Source organism: Elephantulus edwardii, unplaced genomic scaffold, assembly GCF_000299155.1.
Source record: "Elephantulus edwardii isolate Elephantulus edwardi_28Jun2011 unplaced genomic scaffold, EleEdw1.0 scaffold00248, whole genome shotgun sequence".
In the NCBI taxonomy this organism is placed as follows: Eukaryota; Metazoa; Chordata; class Mammalia; order Macroscelidea; family Macroscelididae; genus Elephantulus; species Elephantulus edwardii.
The window spans coordinates 1,136,350-1,162,842 of NW_006399998.1; the positions used below are offsets into that span (position 1 = coordinate 1,136,350).

Consider the following 26,493-nt stretch of genomic DNA (forward strand, 5'->3'; position numbering starts at 1 on the left):
TTAAATTTTTTTCAAAAATTTAAAATGGAAATAAAAGACAAAAAATTATTTACAATAAGGACAAAACAGGGAAAAGAAACTCAAGGTATTTATGGGGCAAACAGCAACACATTTGGAAAAAGAGACCCAAGTATTTTAGTATTTATATCAATGTGAAGAAGTAAATGTTCCATTTCGATAACAAAGATAGTCTAACAATATATTGTACACAAGAGACCCAAAGAAAATATCAGAACACCTCCTACAGTTGAAAATGATGAAAAAAAAATATGCTATGATTTTCAGTTCATAAATTCTTTAAAGGAAAAACTCTTCCAAAAAATATACTTGTAATTCCAGATACTTCAATTGCCTTAAAATGTTTGGTGTATTCCAAGTACTGGATTATAGGCTTAGAACCACAAGCTGCCCAAGACTGTATTTCTTTATATATTTTCTGCTATGTCTCATTTATAACTTACGGCTGTCAAGACAACTTCATAACTATCAGAGTTATAGGTGGTGTTTATAAGGTGGTAATTTATTTTACTAATACGTTTACAGTATTCCCATCAAAACAAAGTTATTTAATTATTTAGTTAGACAAGCTGGAATTAAAATACCATGACTTAAGAGGGAATCAAGTGTTAAGAATGAAGTTTAGTTTTCTAGTGTTGGACTAACTGTATTTTTAGTGCACTTGTTAGAAATTATTTAAATAATCTTTTTGAATTACTGCTATTTCATATTTAACTGAAGCTGATGCAGTACAATATCCTACATAAGTACTACTCACACATGTTGTTGTTATGTGCCATCGAGTCACTTGCGACTCATAGCGACCCTATGTACAAGTGCCCTAAACTCTTCTCTGTTCTGTGCCAATCACAGTCTGATACTCCAATCCCGATTACCCCAGTCACTGAATCAATCCATCTCATAGAGGGCCTTCCCCTCCCGTGCTGTCCCTCTACCCTCCCAAGCATGATGTCCCTCTCCAAGGACTGGTCCCTCCTTACAACATGTCCAAAGCATGTTAGACAAAGCCTCAGAATCCTTGCCTCTGGTTTAACCCTCTCCAGGATGAATCTGTTTGTTTTCCCAGTAGCCCATGGTACCCTCAATATTCTTCTCCAGCACCACGTCTCAAAGGCATCAATTCTCCTTCTATCCTCCCTAGTCATTGTCCAACTCTCCGATGCATAACAAGTGATTGTGAAGACCATGGCCTGTATCAGGCGCACCTTAGTCTCCAGAGAGACACCATTGCTCTTCAGTACTTTGGAGAGGTCTCTAACAGCAGACTTTCCCATGGCAATATGCCTTTTAATTTCCTGGCTAGTGGTGCCAAGAGTGTTGTTGACTGTGGAACCAAGTAGACTAAAGCTGTGAACAATCTCAATCTCTTCACCATCCATTCTGATGCTGCCAATTGGCCCAGTGGTCAGATTCTTTGTCTTCTTGACACTGAGCCTCAATCCATATTGAAGGCTGCAGCCCTTGACCCTCTGCAGAAAGCGCTTCAGTCCTCCTCAGTTTCAACAAGCAGGGTTGTGTTATCTGCATAAAGCAGATTGTTGATAGATCTTCCACTAATTCTGACCCAACATTTCTCCTCATAGAGCCCAGCCTCCCGCATAATCTGTTCTGCATACAGGTTGAAAAGGTATGGAGATAGGATACATCCCTGTCGTACACGCTTCTCAATTTTAAGCCATGCAGTGTTTCCTTGCTCTATTCTGATGACTGCCTCCTGGTCCAAGCATAGGTTTCACATTAGCACGATCAAGTATTCTGGGATTCCTATTCTTCTCAGAATCAGCCACAGGTTTGTTATGATCCACACAGCCTTTGCATAATCAGTGAACCACAGACAGACATTCTTCTGGTATTCCCTGCTTTCAACTAAGATCCATCTAACATTAGTTATGATATCCCTAGTACCACGACCCCTTCTAAACCCAGTCTGGACTTCTGGCAGTTGTACTCAGACATAAAGGGGGAAAGTCCAGCTTAGTCCTTAATTGTGATGTAGAATATTTGGGTGTTTTCTTCAGAGGCTTTTTTCTAGGTATTTAATAAATATAACTTGAATAAATGAGTAAGAAGAGTTTTTTTTAGTAAAAAGATTTTTAATCAAGGTAAAGGGAAGAATTTGAAGAGGTAAATTGAAAAGAAACTAAACGTGAATTTGGGAATGTTTATGCAGACAGAACAAAGAGACATTTTAACTAGAACACTCTTGAGAAATTAATTCACCCTTAAACTCTCACAAACCTTTGCTTCAGGGATATGCCATTATAAGAATATACATTCTAATATGCAATTGTGGTGCAGCAGATCAATTGTTCAAAATAGCTTTCCCAGCATTGGTTTTGACTTTCACTTCATGACTGGTTTGTTGTTACATACTCCATCGAGTCGAGTATGACCCATAGCGACCCCATGAACAACAGATCTGACCTTGTCCTACCCTGTGCCATCCTCACACTTTGACACACTCAAACCCATTGCAGCAGTCAACTTGCCAATCCTTTTGACTGAGGCTTTTCTTCTCTTTCCCTGACCCTCCACCTTTCCAACATGATATCCCTCTCTAAGGAACAGTCTCTCCTATCAACATGCTGATAGATAGATAGATAGATAGATAGATAGATAGATAGATAGATTAGATAGATAGACAGACAAATAAGTTCCACTGATTCTGTTTCTCTGTTGTTAGATATCATCATGATTAGTATGACTCCTAGTGATCCTATGAACAATAGATCTGAACCCTGTTCTATCCTGTGCCATCCTCACACCCACTTACACACTAGAGCCCATTTTAGCAGTCACCATGTCAATCCATCTGGTCAGAAGTCTTCCTCTCCTTCACTGATCCTCTACCCCTCCAAGCATCATGTTCCTCTCCAAGGAATAGCCCCTCTTAGCAACATGCTCAAAGTATGTGAGGTATATGTTATCCTTGCCTCTAAAAAGCACTTTGGCTGCTCCCACTCCAAGACATATTTGTTTATTCTTTTGGTACTCCATGCGATGTTCATTGATTTTTTCCAGCACCACAACTCAAATACATCAATTATTCTTCTGCCACCCTTATTCATTGTCCAGCTCTCAGATGCACAGCCAGTGATCAAAATGACCATGACCTAAAGCAGATACACCTTAGTCCTCAAACTGACATCACTGCTCCTCAATAATTTGGAGAAGTCCCTATCTAGAGATTTTCTCAGTGCAATGCGTCTCCTTATTTCCTAACCTCTAGTACCAAGGGTGTTAATTGTGGATCCAAATAAGATGAAGTTATTAGAGAACCCTAATAATACAGATAGTTACTGCTAAAAATTCACAATAGCTTGGGAGCTCATAAAAATTCATGCCCAAGAAAAATAAAAAGATACAGACTTCAAGAGGCTATAGCAAATGTTTGAACCTCTAAATGTTCATTCCATATGAGTTATGACTCACCCATATAAGTTTAATAGGATGGAAAGTAACTCTTGTAACTACCAAAAGTTCTGTATAAAATTTACTGTCAGAGATGCTACTAATTTTGCATTTAATTTAATTTAATTTCCTGAAATGTCAGCAATGAATCCAGATAAAGATACAATCCAGATGCACACATTTATCTTTACTCTGAGCAGAGCATTACTGTTTCCCTTACAATATAGTACACGTCAGCTATGTTCAGGAAATTAATTAGAATTATCCATGCATAATACGTTATCTAAACCATTAGCCACAAACTCTTGGTACAGTTGTTGTTAGGTCCCATTGAATGGGCTCTGACTTAGTGACCCCATGTACACACACCTGAAAGAAACACTGCCCTTCTGCTCTATCCTCATGATTGCTGGAGGAGACATCCCTTTTCTGCTGAGGATACATTTTAAGATCTGCACTGAATGCCTCAAACTACTGAGCTCAATTAATGCTTCCTACAAATATCCAGGACAAATCATCATGGTTCCTGGATTGTTGTTGTTAGGTTGCATTGAGTCGAGTACAACCTATAGTGATTCTCTGGACAACAGAACCCCGTCCTATCCTGTGCCATCTTCATATTTCCTGCCACATTAGAGCCTATTGCAGCAAGATGCCCAAATTGGTGCAAATTTTAAAAATCATCAAACATTATTTCAGAGAGTAATGGAAATAATGGAAAAGGAAACTTTCTGTAATTTGCTAAGGGGAGGGAACTCTGCATTCACATTTAAGTCCATCTGAGAACTGGCATTAGAATAATCCAGTTTCTTTGTGTGTGTTTTGAAGAATCTTTCAATTACATTGTGTTTTATACAATCATTCACACATATTGTATTTTATATAATTATAATAATTCAATTCTATAGTTACTAAGAAAATTATTCTATCATCTAAATGAAAAGCCAGGATTCCACTAACCCAATAAATGGTTTCTGTAATACCAATCAATCACTTCCTGCCTTTTCATCTCATGTGGAGAAACTGAGGGTGGAGGGATCACTGGAGGTTGTATAGCTGTATCCTTGCCATAAGCTCGAATGGATCAACAAGTCAACTATCTATCTGAACGTTTAAAAAACAAATGTCGCTATGGAAAAGTCAACCAATGGCTCAGAATATAACTGTGTTGCCTCTCTTAGCATTTGATGGTATAATTAGCCCAAAGCAAAATGTACAAAGGTGAAAAGAAAGCAAAGAGACTGCCATTAGTGACCATCCATTGTTATTGCTGTTAGGCACCGATGAGTCAAGTAGGATCCTATGAACAACAGATCTGAATCCTGACTTGCCTTGTGCCATCCTCCCACCTCTTGAGCCCACTCACTGCTGCAGTCACTGTGCCAATCCATCTTGATAGAGACCTTCTTCTCTTTCGCTGACCCTCCACCTTTCCAAGCATGATAACCCTTTTCAAGGATTAGCCTCCCAAGCAAGATGTCCAAAGTATGAGAGACGAAGCTTTGCCATCTTTACCTCCAAGGGGCACTCAGAGTGCACCTTTCATTAATAAAATTTTTTTAAAAGAATAATAAAACAAGTGGGTGGATATTAAGTACTTACAACATCACGAGTGGGTTTTTTTACAGTTATAGGCACAGAGCTTTTCTCTTTGAGACACATTTAGAAGACACTTGACTTGTAAAGTGATAAAAGATTATGTTGGGAGTGTACTCAGTTTTGTCAATTTTTTAAAAATGCCTTTAGTACTTTAAGGAGCTAAGAACTTCCTTCTGTAGTCATTATTTCAGTTTAAGACCTCTTTTCTCATTGAAACAATGTTACAAAAGTGGCACCATCAGACAGACACAGTGAAACAGGTAACCACACTGGCTTGGGGTTGAGAAAGGGGACACCACAAACACCCAAGTTTTGCTTCTGGAAGGGACAATCCTGACACCATATCCCTGGTCCTCAGTTAATTAATTTTCATTATAAAATAGTTCACAACCTCACTTTTTTATTGTGTCAAGTCAGGACGGGCTCACCAGTCAGTCTGGTGGGTTTCTGAGGCTGTAAATTGCTTAGGAGGAGACAGCCTATCATTCACTTATGGAGCCACTATGATTTGAACTGCCAGAAAGGTGCCATTGTGAGGTCAGAAGCTGAGCAAGCTGAGATATCTTGACGAGTAACTCCCCATGGTTTAGGCCCCCAGCCCTATGAAACAGTCAGACCAGACGATCTCAAAGGTTTCATCTAACGATCATATTTAACATTTTATACACAGTATAAGACAGGGATAGAAAGAAGACCAGGAGAGATGGATTATTGTACATTGTATTCCCAGGGTGTTGCTTTCTTGAAAACACATAGTTTTGGAACACAAACAATAGTGATAATTGAACATCAGGAGGAATGAAGTTCATGCCACCGAATTGTGGAGAAAGATACTCTTGAGCTGACAACGATTCTATTGTATACACATTTACTACATTAAAACAACACCAATAAACCCACATGTTTACACTGAAACAGATTTCTGCTCTGAGATGGCTGTTTTAATGATGAGTGTTAAAGATTCATTCTGTATTATTCATTATACATGTTAGTCGTTCCAACTATTTTTATGCTTAACATGCCTGAATTAAGGATGCATTGTGGATTTCTAAGTGTAATTTGTTAAGTAGATGATTTAAACCATTCAGAGTACAATCCCATGTTTTGGGGAAAAGAGTGTTATTTCCCATGCCCCCAATGCTTCCCCTTAAGATGTATATAGTTAGAACTTGCAGCCTCACATGCCAGCTGTGTGTCACAGAATGCCTGGGGGGCTGCTGGCTTCAGTTGCGCAGACACATTGTGCAGCCTTACCTTCGAGCTCTCATCTCCTTCATCTTCATGCACTGAGCTGGATGGCGAAGGGGTTGCAGACTTGCTTCCAGGTGGAGAAGGTGAGTTGTGGGGCACGTTGCTTCCTCCCATGTTCAAGCCAAGCTGGGCACTAAGCTGAGACTGGTTAATGGTGGTCAGCTGCCCATGTGGCATCACCCCAGGCTGCTGTCTGACATCGGCAGGCTGGCCTCGAGGTCTCATCGCTGTCATCTGAGGGTGAGCACTGTATTGGCTTCCCTCGGGGTTCCGGATATCTTGCATCTACAAAACGAAAACGAGAACAGAGTGATTTTTCATAAATATCTTTCTAACAAGTTTTTTTTTCCCTCTCTCTCTCTCTCCACTGCAGAATATCCTGCTGAGCTACACACGTTTATTTTTATTTTATTTTTTCTGGTGTAAAATAAGCCACACAGTATATATCAACACAGGTGCTATTATCAAATGAACAGAACTTGAGAATTAATTTAACATCACATTTCATTACTCTCTTATCTGTTTTATTTATAGTCTTTCTGTACTGATTGAATGTAAACATGCACCATTAATAGATTTATACAGTGTAAGTTTCAAAATATTGATGCTTATGAGAATGTCTGTCAAAGTTAGACAATTATTAGTGATTACAGCACTCACAGCAATTCATTAAACCCTATTTATTTTATTCTGATTATTTAAGAAAGGTCTTGGGAGTTAATAAGTGTGCTATGGTTCTCAGTTCAATTCTAGATCGGCTAGCACTGGATAAAATGATCTACCATTTCATTACACTTATAGGTGGGTATTAACCAATTGATTAATTGACTATTGAAATAATTTGCCCGCTCAGTCAGATTTGAAAGTAGAGCGCTAAAGTTGCAAGGTCACCATATTAATCCATTATGCTATCTGGGTCACTGCTTTTTAGCCTTAATGAGACTCACTCTTGTAATTGAAGCAATGAAGTTCATCTCTGCAAGGATTAGAATTAAAAACACTGGAGGATGAAGCTCCGAATGTATTAAGGGATTAAATGTGCTGCGTAAGAGCAGTAGATTTCACGGAACGTTGCTCCAGCATTTTCAAATGTAAAATAATGGGGAGTATTTTGTGGTGCTTACAAGAGCAGCTCTGTTCCTGTCCTCTGAAGGGGCTGCAGGAATTCATACTTGGACAGGGAGTTAAAAATGGGAACAAAAAATGGGAGAAGGGAAATATGGAATAGAGGTGAAGGGATATATGGTTCTAGTGACATTTTGGAACTGAAAAATAAAATTAAGGTAGTTATCTTAACCTGTTTAATAAAAAAAAAAATTCACATGGTGCCAAGATTGCCCAGTAATTGCCTGTCTGCAAATGTCACTGTGATAGGAAAATACTGTGAAAGTAACCAAGTCACAGGTTTTAGGGGTGGGTGATTGGGGGGGATGGGACGACAAAATAATTTTCTACCAACACTCTCTTGTCATCTTACTCATCTAGCTAGATCCATCTGAAATTGAAATTGGGGCTGGTCCGGGCCCCAGAGCCTGCCCTGCATTGTTTGTATGGGGTTTTCCAAATCTACCATGAGTTCTGATACTAGCATTCCTAGATTAATTCTTATATTATTACTTATGCTAGTCAATTCCACCAATCTCTTAAGTTTTTCTATTTATCTTCTCAGACACAGCTACCTTAGGTACTTTAGGCTTTTGGGTTTTTTGGGTGAAGACTGAAGGTGGCTTCACAATTTTTCTATCTTCTCTCCTAGGCTGAGCTATATTCTTGCTTAATTCAGATTGATTTTCTTTAACCCTTCAGAAGTAGCCAATGATTTTCATTTTTTATGAAGTTCCTCATTAAGCAACAAACAGTTTCATTCTGGAGAGGATGAAACTAGGCTGCTCCTTGGAGGCAAAAATTCTGAAACTTCACCTGACATAATTTGGGCATGTTGCAAGGAGGGACAAGTCCTTGGTAAGGGACATGATGTTTGGAAATTTGGAGGGCTAGCACAGGAGAGGAAGGCCTTTGACGAGATGGATTGATTCAGTGACTGGGGTAATGGTGGTGGGGGTGTAGAAGACAATAAGGTTGGCTCAGGGTAGAGTAGGGTTCAGAGCTGTTGTACATAGATAGTGTCACTCTGAGTTGCACATGACTCAGTGGCACATAACAACAACTACTCAGTAATGAACTTGGAGTTGCAAGGTCCTGAATGACACTCTGATGCCCTGATAGGGACAACTAAGGTATGGGCCACAGTGAAAGTCTGTCAAATGCTTATTGAATAAATATATAAATTAATAAATACACCCCAAAGACCACAAATGACTTGAAGAAACCATAGAGCTTGAAATAAAATTTTTCTCTCTTTTCAACTGAGTCTCAAATATTCTGCATTAAACAGTTGATTCCATTTGGAGCATGCTAGTAGAGACAGATACATTTATTTAAAGGAAATTTAGACTGACTTTCAAATATCATCTATGTAAACGAATGGTTGTTTTTATAGAGTGTATTCTTATTGCTCCTCTTATAGTCACTAAAATTGGGTTCCTTCTTTGAGGAAAAAGGCTGGAGGTTTGCCTCTCGCTGGGGGTTCCCTGAAAGGCAGGCTGGTGACCTGCTTCTGAAAAGTCAACCACTGTAAATGCTATGGAGTTCCACTCTGACACCCTTAGGGTCCCCATGAATCAGGTCAACTGGATGCCAACTGGTTCATGAAAGTTTTCAACATCTAATCTTTAGAAATAACACAAATTTTCACAAATATTCTTAATGTGTGTCACCAGCAGTTCTTGTTCTTAGATGCCCCTGGGTTTTTCAGGCTCATCTTGTTTGCTATCAAGTCAGAAACGACCCATTGTTGACCCTCCAGCAGATTTTCAGAGGGATGACCTTGAAGTGCTTCAAGTCTTCTTCACTTCTAGCAAGCACGGTTGTGTAAGCTGCATATTGCACTCTACCCAATCCTAATGCCACATTCCTCTTCATAAAATCCAGGTACTCAGGTTATTTGTTCAATATAGACAGTGAATAAATAAAATAACTAAAGGGGAAAGATGTTGTTAGGTGCCATCAAGTCGACAGTGACTCATAGGATCTCTAAGATGACCATCCTCGTGATCTCTGTCATGGTCAAGATCACTGTGGTAACCACCAAAGCAGTCCATCCTGTGGGGTCTTCCTTTCTTTCTCTGATGCTCTATAGAAGAAAGGTGGGCAATCTGCTTTTGTGTGATTTACTGCCTCTGAAAACCCACTGGGAGGGTCAGCTATGAGTTGATCTCAACTTCACAGTACACAACAACAACTAGGAAAACTCATGCTTTAAGGAACGTATTGCTTAAAAAAATATTTAAATAATTGTCGCCTAGATGCCCTTGAGCTGTGGTGTTGGAGAAGAGCAATGAACATTCCACGGATATTCAGGAGAACAAAGGGATAAGTCTTGGAGAAGGTGCAGTCAGAGTGTTTTTTGCCTTTTTTTTTTATGACTACAATCAAAAGTCTTCAAAGGCCCAATACAATCTCAGCTATCTCTTCATTGCACTACTATTTTGTGGTGAGATTTTATTTTCCTTCTTCCCCCCATGTTTATTTAAGTTCCTGGGTAGATCTCTGAGCACTGAAATCTGCACTTTCATTCTCATGTGAGTAGCAGAAGGAGGTAAAGAATGACTAAGGAGGGGAAAGGAATCAGTTTAAGTAAGGACAATTGTAATCAATAAGGCACCTTTTTAAAAACAGACTCTTCATTAGTTCAAAGACAACATGTTATCTATGGTGTTGGGCCAGACAAATGGTAACTTTAACTTCTCAGCAAAGCAAGTTTCCACGTGGAAGGTGGCACATGCTCAAATCAGGACACCAGCCCATCTCCTCAGTCCTTAAAAGCAGTTCACTCAGTCAGAAACTAGCCCCCATATGGATCATTTCAGAATCAGGACACTCCCGCTTCCCTTTTATATTCTTTGATATAAAGAGGCTCAGTGTTCATCAATGGCTAAAAGACATTGATTCTCATTGTCATCAGAGTCAGAACGATCTCATAGCTGACACTCTAGTGGACTTCTGTAGCTGTAAATCTCACCCTTCTCCCCCAGAGCCACTGGTGGATGTGAACCACCTGTGAGTCAGCAGTCCAACTCCACCAATGTTATACCATCCTAGCTTCCTCCAAAATGTACAAGCTCGGGGGAAGTTAGTAAACCGTATTACTGAAGGGTAAAGACAGTCAACTCAATGCAAGTTTCTGATTACTAGTTTTCTTAGAAGGGAGTTGTGCTATAATCTGGGAGGCACAGGGTTTGAATCCACCAGCTTCTGCTCCTTTGGAAAAGGATGGGTAGCCTCCTCTGCTGTGATTAAACTGCCCCTGAAAACCTGCTGGAGGGTCAGCTTTGGGTCAGTTCTGACTGTAAGGCAAATAACAAGCTTTCTTAGAACAATACTGACTACAGATTCTTCTTTAAAAAGTAAGTTTTCATTCTGTCACTCATACATGTTCGCTTCATTACATTAATCCTTTGTATCATATTCTAACAAAACCTCCTGGACTCTCCTTTTCCTCTTCCCCTCCCCATCATTCACTAATCTCTGCTTCTTTTCCTTCCTCTCTCCTCCCTTCTGGTCAACCCTCAGGCTACACTTTTTATCTGGGGGTACAGGGGACCTTATTAATTTCGACTGCAGATCCTTAAAGTCAAATATAAAACCTCAACTTGGATAACACTGTATCCTGTTATTAAGCCACATTTTAAATACATTATGAACAATTTAAATCATGCTTAGTAGCAGCCATTGTTTTAACTCTTCCTAAATTCTTTCAATGACTTCTGTTCTGCCTTCAATTTACCAACCTTAAGCCTTCTGTTCTTAGTTGCGCTTCTCATACCCAACTAAGTCATACCATGGCTTTACTAAAAGGGGACCATCTAAATGACAATGTACAGGTTGGAGCTGAATTTCAGGCCTAACTTTGTAACTCCCGGTTAGACATCAGTACTTGGATAGTCTGTCTACAAGAAATAGAACATGATTTCTTCTTTTGCAAACTTATTTTTGTACACACTTCCAATTTCAGCTGATGCTCAGGCTTTCTTCACCTCTACTCAGTTATTTCAACAGCTTAGCCTCCTTTCTTCCCAATTTTTCTGAGTTGTGTTGCTTCTACTCTGAAACATCTCTTCCATCTGCTTTCCTTTGAATCCCCTACACACTCATCTATCTATCCACTCATAATTGTTGCTTAACCATTCTTCCCCAAAAGAAAGCCTTAGCGTCTTTCTTGAAGAATGTTGTAAAATTGATCTCCATGAGCCAGGGCTTCAGTAACATCTGTCTACCAAACTGTCACCGAGACATTAAATGATGCTAAAGGCACCAATATCCCTGCTTCTGTTCTTTGCCTCCATTTCTCTTCTTGGCTCACATTTCTATGCTGCTTCTTCCTCATTTAAGAAATATTTTTGTAAATGGGCACAGGATATGAACAGACACTTCACCAAGGAAGACATTCAGATGGCCAACAAGCACATGAAGAAATGTTCAAAATCCCTACCTAGCTCTGAGAGAGAGGCAAATCAAGACAACCATGAGATATCATCTCACTCCAGTAAGACTAGCAAAATTTAACAGAACAGCAAGCAACAAGTGCTGGTGAGGTTGTGGAGAGACAGGAACCCTTGTTCACTGTTGGTGGGAGTGTAAAATGGTGCAACCACTGTGGAAAGCATTGTGGCGCTTTCTCAAAAAGTTGCAAATAAAGATACCATTTGACCCAGCAATTCCACTACTGGGAATATACCCTAAAGAGACCATAAATGACATCCAAGTAGATAGATGCATACCCATGTTGATCGCGGCTTTGTTTACAATAGCAAGGAGTTGGAAACAACCTAAATGCCCATCAACAAATGAATGGGTAGAGAAGCTGTGGTATATTCACACAATGGAATACTATGCTGCATTGAAAAACAAGGAACTCATGCAATATTATTCAAAATGGGTGACCCTGGAGGACATTATGCTGAGTGAGGTATCTCAGTCACAAAGGGACAAATGCTATATGGTGCCACTGTTGTAGAATGAGGCTGGCATTGGGGTGGGGGTAAGACTGAGAAAAACTGGATGAAATATGTTTACGGCATTGAAGTCTATGGGGGAGAGAATAGTCTAAAAGTATTATATTTTAGGGCATTATTTTTATCGTAGGAGTACGCAATGAGGGTTGCAGAGTGGATTATATTTGGGGGTGGGGGGTGCGGTTTGGGAGGTGCGGGGGGATTGTGTACCGGTGAGGGAGTTTTTCTTTTGCTTTTCAAGGAGAGGTGCAAACGGGGGGGGGCAGGGGGGTGTGCGGGGAGAAGGGTGCAACAATGAATGAACGGAATTCCAAAATCTCTGTAGATGTTCACTGAAATGAAAAATAAACAAACTAAATTATTAAAAAAAAAGAATAAAAGACAGCTCTTTCAAAAAAAAAAGAAATATTTTTGTTTGAAACATTTTGGTCTGAAATCTTAAAAAGAAAGGGTAAAACCTCTCAGGATTTGTGATTTGTACAATACTTCAACTTACTGAGTCCTAAAATCTTATTTTAAAAAAAATTTTCATTCATGTACATATTTTTTCCACTCCTTCCTTCCACCCACCAAATGCTGCAACCTTGTGATTTCCTACCACTGTCCACCACCCTCAGCCTCCCTACCTTCTCCCCTTCCATCTTTCTATATTCATCCATATCTCATTATCCTTCAGTTTTTACAAAGCCATTATAAAACCACTGTTCTATACAGTATTTGAGGACATGGGCAAATTCCTAGAAATTCATGCCTTACCCTGATGGATGAGGTCAGACACAGAAGAAATGAATAGACCCATAACAAAAGAAGAAACTGAGCAAGTCATAAAAAGGCTCCCCCACAAAAGAAGTCCTGGGCCAGATGGCTTTATGGCTGAATTCTACCAAACATTCAGCGACAAGCGATCATCAATTCTACTCAAATTATTAAAAAAAAAAATAGAAAAGAAGAACACTCCTAGAGTCATTCTACAAAGCATGTATAACCCTAAAATCCTCTTTGAAGTAGCTGTGTAGGACAAATGCTTTTGCATAAGGCTACTGTATTACATACTGTATTGCTTAAGGGAGCTATGGTGGTGTGCTTAGGGACTTGTGTTGGTCATCCAAAGGTGGCACTTAATCTGGTGGTTCGAATCTACCAGTGGCTCTTTGGAAGCTCCACTGTGATTTATAGCCTCCAAAACCACTGGGGGGTTGTGGGGGGTGGGTGTCAGACTGAATCCGTTTTGACTTGATGGCAATCAACTTCAGATTTTTTTTAAAAAAACCTGAAGTTGGAAGAGGTTAAATAAACTCAAACCTCCACATGAAAGAAAGACTTCACATAAACAAAGAAAGTGAAATATAATTAATTTATATACTTGTTCTCTTTTCACCATTACCTTTCTCACACATCCCTAAATATATTTTTCATTTACAAGGCTAAAGACTCTTCTCTTTCTGAATGGTCATGGTATTTTGTTTGTTCTGTCTTGATGTGGTGTTATTTTATAATTACTTGGTCTTATTGTGTATAAACTTTCAAACTTCCTGTAATTAGTCCATAAATACTTTCTTTTTGAGTCCCTCATGAAATGTCACTTAACTAAAAGGTATTATATGTATTTTAAAAAGAATATTGCTGGTTATAATAAATGTTGCAAGTATAAACTAATCATTTTGATATTTTTTTCTTATGACCTTCATTTAGTATTAGTCACAAGATAGAAACATCTTTTTATTAATGTCTATTTTTCTTTGCATGGTCTTTTCAATCATTATCCCTTGGATTGCCAAAATAACAAATAGGTACTTCTTGGAAAAGTGAAGCCTGAGTGCTCCTTGGAAGCAAGGATGGCAAAGCTTCATCTCACATATTTTGGGCATGAGGCTGGAAGAGGTTGTTCCTTGGAAAAGGGACATTGTGCATGGAAGGTCAGCAAATAAGAGCAAGACCTTTAAGGTGATGGATTGACATAGTGACTTCTGCAATGAGCTCAAGTATGCCAGGAATGATGAGGATAGCACAGGATAGGTCGGGGATCAGACCTGCTATTCATACCGTCGCTATGAGTTGTGTTCAATTCGACAGCACCTAACAACTTCAAGCCCTTCCATCTAACACTCCTCACAAGCCTTTCTGCCCCTCAGTTGGTACAGTGCTGATTCTGACTCATGGTTACTCTGTGTGTCAAGGTAGAACTGTGCTCCACAGCTTTCCAATGGATGGTATTTTCCAGAAGTAGATTCAGTCATCAAGTCGATTAGTGGTTACGGGGGTTAGGAGGAGTGTGGAGTGGGCATGGAGAATTATTGCTAAGGGGTACTGAGTTTCTGTAGGGGTGATGAAAACATAAGAAATGGATAATGGTAGGTGTCACAATCAGATAAATATAATAAAAGTCATTTAATTTTTTGCTTAACAATGGTTAACATGGTTTTGCTACCTATATTTTACTAAACTAACCTGAAAAAAGAAAAAGTAGAAATAGGATCTATTCTCTTCATTATTGTAGCCTTAGTATATAGCAAAGATCTTGACACACAGTAGGTGCTTGACACATGTTTCTTAAATTTTTTTTAAACTTTTTTGGCTTGCTGACTTCACAGAAACAGTAACACAAATCCTTCATCTTTGGGACTACATCTGCTAAGTTCTTAGGACTTAACTGTCTCATGCACAGGGTCACGATGAGTTGGCACCAAATTAATGATAATGATCTCAAGGGGAGCCCTGGTGCAATGATTAAGTGCGTGGCTGCTAACAGAAAGGTCAGTTGTTCTGACCACTGATTTCTGCAGGAGAATAGGCCCAACAATCTGCTCCCTTAAAGATTACAAGCAGGAAACTTCACAAGGTAATTCTAGTCTTGCATTATTAATGAGTCAAAGTTGACTTGACAGCACAGATCAACAGTTGTCTGGAAGGCACTTTCTAGTGGATGTATCATGTTTTTTTTACAAATGTCTGTGGTGCATTATATTTAGAATGGTTCTTTAATATTTATCTTGCCATTTGGATAATTTAATTGACTTGAAAATGAGTGCTAGATTCCACTTTTTTGAAAATCCTAATTGTTTTCTTAAATTTTACCAACTGGTACTGAGGATCAAAATTGTTCCATATCTACAGGAGTTAATGAATGTCAATTAATATAGTGGCAAAGGAAGATTATAAAAATGAAGAGGAAATTTGAATTGAATTACTTTGAGGTCTTTTTTTCCAATTAATGACAAACAATAGTTTAGTTAAAATCAATTAGGAACGTGGAGCACTGCTGGGTACGTGGATACACTCTCAATCCTGACCTGGCACATGGATAATGGCCCACAGCCCATTGCTCATACCATTGTCCCTTCCACCCTCGGCCCCTCCCTAAGCGAAGGAGCGCCAGGTGAAGACTATTGCTTAAACAAGAAAATTCAGATACAGTTTTGGTAAGTGTTCCATCCTATGATTTCATTTTAATTCCTTTAGTTATCATTGAAAACAAAGTCATGGTTCATTTTTATGTGTTAACTTTGCTAGATTAGGCCACTGTTTGGAAAAACACTAGTCTAGTTGTTACAAAGTTATATAGATACATGTGTTTCAATTAGTTAGCCTCAGGTAAAAGTAAAGCTATCATCCATGATACAAGTGGACTTTCATCAGTAACTGAAGGCCTCAGGATCCAAAAGGGAGCTTCCCTGGGCATGCTCTGCTTCCCTGCTATAAATGGAGATTCAGTCAGAAAGTTCTCTGCTCGTCTAGTCCTGACTAAGGGGTTATGGACACAGTCTGTGGGAGTCTCCACCAGGTGGTCTGACCTGTGGATTCTGGACTCGCTAGTGTCACTCAGAGGAGTTTATAATAGTGCTTTGAACCCCACAGAGGCATCTCAAAAGGAAGGGCTGGGGACTTGTTTTGAAATGTCATAGTATTGGAAACTATGGAGCACATAAGGGGCGCCATAAATCGGGACTGACGATGGCAACTGTATTCCCCCCCCCCCTTTAGTTAGTTAGTCCCCTTGAAGTAAATCAATCCACTTACCCCTCTCTCTATATATCCTATCTCTGGTGGCCTAGTGGTAAGGAGCAGTGCTGGCAACACAAAGTTACAGGGTTCAAACCCACCAGCTGCTCCAGAGGAGAAAGATGGGCAATCTCTTCTTGTGCAATTAAACTGCCTCTGAAAATCCACTTGAGGGTCAAATATGGGTCAGTTCAGACTCAACAGCACACAATAAAAACAGCATATTCTATCTGTCCACATATTCTCCCTGTGTGTGTGTATACACACACACACACACCCCAAAATATATATACACAACACACACATTTTCTTTTCTAGAAGCCTCTAAGACCAAGAGTAAAAAAAAATAAAAATAGAACAATATCCATGTTGCTTATTTGGAATTATTATTTTAAAACCTGGGTATTATTTTGGCATAACTGAAATCTACTGCCCCCTCAGCCCCTCACCTCCTTGGACTGGCAGTAGTTATACCAGTGACTAAGCAGTGACAAGGTCTCCTGCCTAGCAGGAGAACAGCTGATGGCTTGCATTTCAGCTTGGAGAGCTGTGCGGGCCTCAAAAGCCTTCTAAAGCCTGTTTTCTCCTTTCTGATATCAGCATCCTTCTTAGTCCAACACGTGAGCCTTGAAAGCTATCATTATCTCTGCCTCTAGCAGACAATCTATATCAAAACAGTTGTACACATAAAACCCTAACGACGGCTTGGCATGCGCTCCTCTGATCCAGCTGTTTCTGTGAATAGCAGTTGGTGAACAGAGCCCTGGAACATGGGTAGCCCCGAGGCCTTATTTGCTAATGTAGCTCACCAGCTGCCGTTTTCTGTGCTGTTTGCATGCAAGGCCTGGCCATGTGCCAGTTGCAGCAGGAACAAGAGGACTTGAGGAATCTCTGAAGCCCTTCCATTTACTCCTGTCAGCATTTGACACCCTTGGATGTTGATGGCTGGTTCTCCCCAGGGCTCAAAGGAGACCCAGCTGGATTAGACTGTGACAAGTGCTCCCCCTCCAGTCCCTTTTACACATGCTATCAAACACATTCTGTTCCTAGCATCTAAAGAAAAACTTCTGAGACCTGCTCTTGGTACTCCATCCAGCCTTGCATGATTAATTAGGCCAGCATGGATAAGCAGTTTCATTTTTCTTGGGAATAATGCACTCTGAGAGTCTAGGAGAAGAATGTAAATGTTAACATTATTTAAGCCCCCTTTTGATTAAATATTTTTGCCAGTGATTCAATTAATATGTAAATGCATGTGCCAGAACAAATGCATGGGCAAATTTAATGATCAAATTTTGTGTATTATTTTCCAAAATGCATTTCTACAAGAGAGCTAAATTATTTGTTGTCCAAACAAATGAAATTGTTTCTGCATGATCTTCTTGTATGGTCTATTTATTATTTAAACATGCATACTTTAAACAAACTTTATTTTAACATTATTGCTATTAAACTTTTGACGTTTTAAACTGATAATTGATACTGAAAGATGGGTAATCCAGAGAAATGCAAATGCATACGGCATGCTGTAGTTTGAAAGATATGGAAGAACTTCCAAAGAAGAGCTGGATATTTTTTCCATAAAAATGGTTTTATCTTCAAGGTTCTAAGAATAATTTTATTGTTGTAGTTTTAAAAGAGAAACTTGTTTTCTAACTTCACGTTTAGAATCTTTATTTATTTCCTCCATAGAAAATATGAATTGATCAAGTTCATATTTCTTTAAAATAGACTAACATATACTAAGATATGTAGCCACAAAACTAGGTAAATATTTATAAATTATCAAAACAAAGTAAAAACTGTGATTTACAATTATTGGTCTGTAGGGAGCGGTGCTGCTGACCCAAAGGTGGCACCTCTCAGAGGATTTGAATCTACCAGCTGCACCATGGAAGAAAAAGGCCATCTCCTCTCGTGACATTTCCAGCCTTCAAAAATTCACGGGAGTGTCAGCTGTGAGGCAGTTTTAACTAGACAGCATTCTTTTTTTTTTTTTTTAAGCGCTGTATAGAACTAACATCCTTGTGTAAGATCAAAGTCATCTCAAAAAACAATTGTATATGAACTTCCATAACTTGACCACTATTTACTTGCAATCTGTCCCCTCTCCGGTGAATGAGATCCTTGACACTAAAGTGTGCTGAATTGCAAGCAGAGCAAAACCTCACTGGAAAGCTTCAAAAGGCATAGATAACAAATTATAGGCACAAAAGACTAAGGCGGGCCTGATCCATACCATGGTCTTCACAATTACATTGCTAAGGACAATGACTTAGGGATTACAGAAGAAAAATCGATGCCTCTGAGTTGTGGTGCTTGAGAAGAGTACTGAATATACCACAGGCCACCAAGAGAACGGAGAGGATGAAACCAAGCTGCTTCTTGGAGGCAAGGAATTTGAATCTCCATCTCACATACTTTGGGCATGTTGCCAGGAGGGACCAATCCTTGGAGAAGTGTAGAGGGTACAGAGCAGGAGAGGAAGACCCTGGATGAGATGAATTTAAACAGTAACAGGTAATGAGAGTGAACGTGCAAAGACAGTGAGACTGGCTCAGGATAGAGCAGGGTTTAGAGCTATTGTGTGTTGTGTCAACTCAACGGGTTTAATTTTCTTTTGTTTTTGTCTTTTGTATAGTCTCTCATGGATAAACAAAGAGTTAGAAGTTGAAGAGCAAGAAGTCAAAGAGGGAGGCCACTCAGCCCTGCAACGTCCTCCAGTCTTTGCTGGACCTTGATCCTCCTCTGTAGAACTAGGCTTCTTTTTCTGTCACATCCTGTGCACCTCAGTTGCCTTGAGTATGTGTGTGGATTATTTCTGTGAAGATCTAAAAGAGAACTTTCACACCAATTTATGTTTTCCCTTAGTCTTTCCTTATTCTAGGTGGAAGTAAGTATGAGCAGATCCTAATCATAAAGTCACACCAGGCCTGACTGTGTCTCTAACAAGTTGTCTGCCCTACTTTCAGGTTATCTGACCTTCTCTCATTTTCCACCTGTGCAAAGCAAGGATTTATTTCAATAACAAATACTTGTTGAGTGTGCACTATGAGGCAGGTCCTGTTCATTCTACTGTGTGCACGCCAGTGGACAAGGAGATAAAAATTGTGCTGAACAGCTCTTTTTCCTAGAGAGGTTAACAGACAAAAAGGTAAGCACTACATGAGGCGGTCAGGTTTAAGGAAGCAAATAGGAGGGAAGCGCACCGACATTCAATGCTTGCTTTAAAGTGTAATTGTGAGGGTTAGCCAAGGCTAAGGGTACAGAAGATTCAGTATATTTAAAGGTTGGGGTTTTTTTTTTTCAAATGTAAGCTCATTTTGTAGCCTATGTGTTTTGCCATCTTCAGAAGATCCTGATGTTTACCTTGCACATAATAGTCCTGTTGCTGTCCTTGACTACTTCTAGTTCACAGAAAGCCACTGGCACAATGGTGGCCCAGCAACATGGTACCAAGGCCTGCATTTGCGGAGACCTCTGCTGAGAGTAAGCGGGGTGGCCTATGGGCAGACAACACAGGGTCTCAGCATTAATCTAAAGGCTGAACTTGCATCTGAGTTTAACAATTAATTCTCTGATCAAGGCTAACAAAAAGGTTAGTAGATATACATGAAGCTAAAAAATTAACACATAACAAGCCATCCAGAATTCTCTGGACATACAATTTCTCTTGGGATCTCAAATGTTCTAGAGAGATTATGAAGGACAGTGATGCTTTTTCAACCCAATATTTGTAAATGCATATCTTACGCAAGCTGAGACATCACTTCTGACTGCTTCATGCCAACATTGTTATTTTTTTAAAATATCAACACCAATACTAGTCTACCTTGAGGCGGGACATCAGATGCTTTTAAAGTTTTCCTCAGCCTTACTCAAGGATTTAAAGCACAAATGTCAATAGGTAAATCTACTCTTTATCTGTAAGGAACATGTCTTAAAATTCCAATTAGTGGCAATACTCAGCGACTGAAAACTCAGACTAACCAAAAAAATGTCCTGGTGGTTCAGTGGCTAAACTATTTAGTTGCTAACCTCAAACTTGGGGGTTCTAATTCACTAGCTGCTTCAAGAGAGACTGCACAGGCAGTCTGCTTCCATAAAGGTTTGTTGTTTTGTACCATGGAGTCAGAACCGATGCACAGCTGACTCTCCTGCTGGGTTTCAGGGGCTATAAATTGTATGGGAGGAGACTGTCCGTCACTCTCCTGTAAAGCAGCTGGTGGATTCGAACTGCATTCTCCAAATTGGCAGCATAGCTCCTTACCCCTAAGCCACCACATCTCCTAGGAAATCCTATGGAGCAGAGTCAAGAGCGATCTCAACAGCAGTGGATCTGGCTTTCATTTTTTAGTCAAAAAGGATTTTATGAAGCATCTGGTTTCCTTTCTGGTTCCCTAAACAACTACATTAGTAGTTCCTTCAAAATACTATACTTTTAATATAATTGTTGATGGATTAGCTCTTCCCACTTGTGGTCACAGTCAATGAACAGATCATGCTTTTGGCATCAGCAATGCCAAGCGGAGGCAGTGCTTTCTCTACCATCTCCTATTTACAGTGTTGTCAAATGTATTAATACCTAGTCATATCTCCTGCACTGCAATTTGTCTAGAGAAGGGACCGAATGAGGTGTCTTATTTCCAAAGGAATGAAAGAAAATAGTCAGGAAGGGTGGTTGGTGATAAGAAAATTGGTCAGTACTAGAGATTGACCCTGGTGAAGACAGTGGTTTTACCCAGCAGAACCGGCTTGGCCTATTTATAGCATTGAGTCTGCTGAAATGGCTCTTCATACTAAATTTAAACCTTAAAGTTTAACATACTGTCATACTTTCTGCTAGAATGTTAATGGGATGCTAGTAAAAAGGGAGATGTCAAGTGGAATACTGACTTCTTAGCATCAGTTCAGAAAAGTGATATTTGAGTTCATTTGGAAGCCCTTAAATCATTAAGTACACACACTAGATTCAGGTTTAAAGTACATTTCAAGAAGCAAAATTAATACCTTATATTCTGCTTGGACCAGATATCTTCCTTTCACAGAACATTTTTATGCTCCCAACTTAATGGGGGCTTGAAGACAAGCACAATTTTAAATTAGTATTTCATTATGGAAAGTATCCACTAATCCTTTTAATAATATATTATAAAACATTATAAAGCATGAAACCAAGATAGGAGAAATCTTCCACTATTAAGCATTGTATTAATAACCTGGTAAAATCAGTCTTGAAAAATGGCAGCATTTTTCAGTTCCTTTAAAATATCTGACATTGAAAGTGACCTTAAGCTCCTTTAAAACAATTAAACGATTCAAATATTTGCCTGCCAAAATTTTATAGCATGGTAGATAATGGGATAAAGCCGTTACATACAGTGCCTATATTTCTGGTTATTCCTAATTTAGTTATTATTAATACAGCTTACTAATTTATGGTTTTGTAACTTTGAGTCATGTAAGGTCAAGGACTCAAAACTAATCATAGAAACTACTGGCTGCTATTCATGCTAATATAATATCCCTTTCTTTAAAACAACTGCCAATAAATTTTATTATAAAAAGTTATTAAAAGGGTTAAAAACCTATTAAATGTCAAAGAATTTTCCTGACTCGAAACTTCTAATAAAGAAAGAGAATAGGCTCTCTTTCTGAATTATTTAAATCTTTACTGACTGAGCACTGAACCGTGAAATTAGAAAAGTGTTATTAGGGGTATTCTCTGGTTCTTATAAAAGTTGAAGCCCGGAATGTATCAAACCATAGTCTTTAACTAGACTAGTTAGAGCAATAGCTCTTAATCCTAAATACATGGCTTCTACTGATAGAAAGGTCATAATTAAAACTCTGTCCTGTAGCTGGGTGATAATAAAATTATTATTACAGAAGCACACATTTTCATTTTGAATATATGAAATACATGTTTTAATTTTAATTTGGACAAATATCTTCCTTATTTTTAAACTCTTTCAATGTCCACTAACAAAGACCCTCTCAATCAATAATCAGGTATTAATAATGACTAATTTGCATTATCTTTTTTTTTTTACTAGTTTGTTATTCTTTGCTATCAAGACAATCCCTACTTACAATGTCCCAAAAGGACAGGGTAGAACTGTTCTATAGGATTTCCAGGGAGCTCTTATGGCCTAGTTGGTAGAGCATTTAGATCCCAACCTCAAAGTAGGCAGTTCAAATCCAGGCTACTTCAGGGCAGAAAGATGAGCTATTTCCTTCATGTGATTTACAGCTTCTGAAAACCCACTGGAGGGTCAACTATGAGTCAGTTCTGATTCAATGGCATATAACAACAACACTGAATAAATCTTCATTAAGAGCATCAGGTAGAATTGATCACCAGCTTACTCAATCTCAAAACCTATCACATAACCATGACACCCTTTTTGTGGTGCTCTCACTAGCCATCCAGATGTGTTAACAAGAGTGTCTGGAAGGGATGGCTGTGGTGGAGGCAGCTAAAAGAGAAAACATTTCCTCTTGCAAAGAAACGAAATATTTTTTTTTTTTTAAATTAGCAAAGTTTGGCACTCCGAGTGATTTTGGGGAGTGGGGGGAAATGAAGACAGATAGACAGGATTGTTTTTGTGTGCAAAGATCTCATGGGGGGGGGTGCGGTACACCATCATATAAATCTAAAAAGAAAGCCAATCATCAAACTGCAAACCACCAAAAACTTTCAAGTTCAACACAATGGAGTCAGAACCGACTCCATCGACTTCAGCAAATTTTGTTGCTATAATCGCTCATCTTTTTCCTGTTGGGCAACTGGCGGATTTGACCTGCTTGTCTTCGGGCTGGCAGCGCAACCCCTTATCCAGTAGGCCACCAAGGAGCTTCCTTCATATAAATCAGAAAGGATTGTTGTAACAACCCAGAATGCAATTCTACCAAATTGTGAGGAAGGACTGTGACTTCCTGTGATGACTAAAAGCTGAGAGGAAGGAATTAAACATAAAAAAACAAACAAACCCAAAACCTCACAAAAACAAACAAACAAACAAAAAAACCAACCAAACAAACAAAACAACCAACAAACCACAGTAGCAGGAGCCTCTGCGAACTGCACAGACGTTGCAGGGTGGACCACGGAGACTGGGGAGGTCTATTAATATTGTTGTTGTGTGCCACCAAGAGAGAGCTGACTCATAACTGACCCTCTAGTGGGTTTTCAGAGACTGTAAATCACCATTTTTCTCCAGCAGAGCAGCTGGTGAATTTGAACAGCATGACTTTGGTTTGGTAACACAACTCCTTAGCACTAACTAGGTCACTCGAGCTCCTGGCTATTAATAGATAAAACAAAGCTGCAATCAATAGCATTTGTTTACCTCTCCAGGCAAGATTATTCACACTTGTCATCAACATGGCTGGCATAGGAGCTGTATTTTCAAAAAAGGGAAAGTTCCGTCTAAGATAATGTGAATTACACTAAAACAAAAATAATCTATGATTATACCTCAAACACCAAACCCACCACTGTCGAGAATATGACTGTAAATCTTTACCAGAGAAGGCTATCTTTTTCCTGTGAAGTAGCTCATGCATTTGAACCATCAACCTTTTGTTAGCAGCCCAAGATGATAAGCAGTACACTACCAGGGTTCCTTATTCATCTAGCTATTGCAGTGTGCACCCTCGACTCAGAACTGACCCATAGCTGATCCTCCAGCAGTTTTCAGAGGCAGTTTAATCACACAGGAGGAGATTGCAGAGCAGCTGGTAGATTTGAACTGGTGTGCCGTTGGGGATTGAAGCTCAGATTCTTACCACTAGGCCACTGTTGTTGTTGTTAAGTGCCGTTGAGTCATAGGCAACTCTTAGCAACCCTATGAATGAAAGACCTGAGTGCTTGTATAATGTTCATCCTTTCTCCAAGTTCACAGAGTTTCCTGAGGCAAGCTATTTCCAAAGTGGATGCCACTGCTGCTTCCAAGCTTGTTTTAATTGGGGAGCTCCAACAAACACTATACTCCGTGGGTAACCATTATGACATTTGATACATCAGTGACACAGTGTTCAGCTTCACAGCCACCATGAGTTACCTCTGTACAGCAAGTGGACAGACCAGGGCTAAATAACCTAGAAGAATGTTTGATCAAAAATAATTAAAAACAGGCCTGAGGTCCACAGAGTAAAGTCATCCACCTTTGGCTTGGTAGCATCACTTAGATCTCCTTTATTCATCTAGAATAACTGATAATTTCTTGCAGTTTGATTTCTGGTTAAGAATGAATACATTTTTTGTCAGGAATTTTATATTTTAAGTAGAATACCTAGAAACAGTCTGTAGTTTCAAGATTTTATACCCAACTATATTCTGCAATATCAAATTGTTCTAAGTAGAAAAAGAAAAAAAAAAAAGAAAAATCCCCAAATAACAAGAACCAAAACCAAACATGATGTTGTTAGATACTGTGGAGTTGTCTAGACTCAGAGAGGCCTTATGGACAACAGCTCTGAGTCAGTCTCACTGACTCCAACACACCTACCCTGATTGCCCCACTTATCTTCTCAATCCATCTCATCCGAGGTCTTCCTCTCCTCCTCCACCCTTCTGAGCATGATGTCCTTCTCCAAAAACTGGCTCCTCATGCCCACATGCCTAAACTATGTGAGATGGAACTTCAAAATCCTAGCCTCCAAGGAGAAACTTGTTTTCACCCTCTCCAAGACAAACCTATTTGTTATCCTGGTGGTCCATGGTATGTTCAATACTCTTCTCCAGCACAACTCAAAGGCATCAATTCTTCTTCTGTCATCCTTGTCATTGTCCAGCTCTCTGATGTGTGACAAGTAATTGTGAAGGATGGAGCACCTTAGTTTCTAGACTGACATCATTGCTCTTTAGTACTTTGGAGAGGTCCCTGACAGCAGACTTTCTCAGTACAATTTGTCTTTTGACTTCGTTACTGTTGATGCCATGAGTGTAGCTTGTGAAACCAAGCACGCTGAAATTATTAATGACCTCAATCTCTTCTCTATCCATCATGGTGCTGCCAATTGGCCCAGTGGTAAGGATCTTTGTTTTCTTGATGTTAAGCTTCAATCCATATTGAAGACTACAATCCTTTACCTTCTGCAGCAAATGCTTCTGGTTCTCCTCAGTTTCTGTAAGCAAGGTTGTATCATCTGAATAACACTGGTTGTTGATGACTCCAATTCTGATGCCACACCCCTCCTCATAAAATCTAATTTCTTGAATAATCTATTCTACATACAAACTGAAAAGATATGGAGACAGGACATATCCCTGATGCACTCCTTTCTTAAGTTTAAACCATGAAGTGTTTCTTTTCTCTGTTCTGATGACTGCCTCCTGGTCCAAGTATAAGTTTCACATGAGTACAATCAAGTGTTCTGGGATTCCTATTTTTTTCAAGGTTAGCTACAATTTGTTTGGATTCACACAGTCAAATGCCTTTGCATAGTCAAAGGAAAATATTATAATGAAATGTGCAAAGAGCTGGAGTCAGAAAACCACTGGTTTGGCATTTCTTAAGCTGAAGGAACCAAAGAACAAACTCAAGCCTTGAGTTGCAATACTTAATGATGCTATGGGCAGGATATGAAATGATCCAGGAAGCATTAAAAGATGATGGAAGGAGTATAAAAAGTCACTGTAAAAGAAAAAAAAAGGCTAACATAGAAGAATTTCATGAAACAATCTATGATCAAGAGGCAATGATGATGAAAGAGGAAGATAAAACTTCTCTGAAGGACTGTCAAAAAAGAAGGCTCTAGGAAATGATGGCACGTTAACTGACATATTTTGGCAAAAACTAAAACATAACCCTTCACCCCCCCCCAAAAAAAAAGTAACTAACATTTACATTAACAGATCATTTTACCAATCCCGGAACAGGAGACAAATGTTACAAAAATAACTTGGAATTTTTTCATCAAGCCCTAAAGAAACCTTTATGGGCATATCAAGCATGTTGTTGTTATGTGCCGTTGAGTCGTTTGCGACTCATAGCGACCCTATGCATAACAGCCCTAAACCCTGCTCTATCCTGCGCCAACCACACCGTCTCTGACACACCCATCCCGAATACCCCAGTCACCGAATCAATCCATCTCATAGACGGTCTTCCCCTCCTGTGCTGTCCCTCCAGCC

General features: G+C 39.3%; 1 protein-coding gene across 1 annotated transcript in view; it reads right to left on the bottom strand.

Moving 5' to 3' along the window:
* The window catches only part of TOX (thymocyte selection-associated high mobility group box), a 538,067-nt gene that overhangs the window by 111,532 nt on the left and 400,042 nt on the right, over nt 1-26,493 (bottom strand). The window contains exon 4 of the mRNA XM_006899231.1: nt 6,283-6,564. Within this exon, the coding sequence (XP_006899293.1) occupies nt 6,283-6,564 (282 nt within the window). The remainder of the gene's footprint in view (nt 1-6,282; nt 6,565-26,493) is intronic.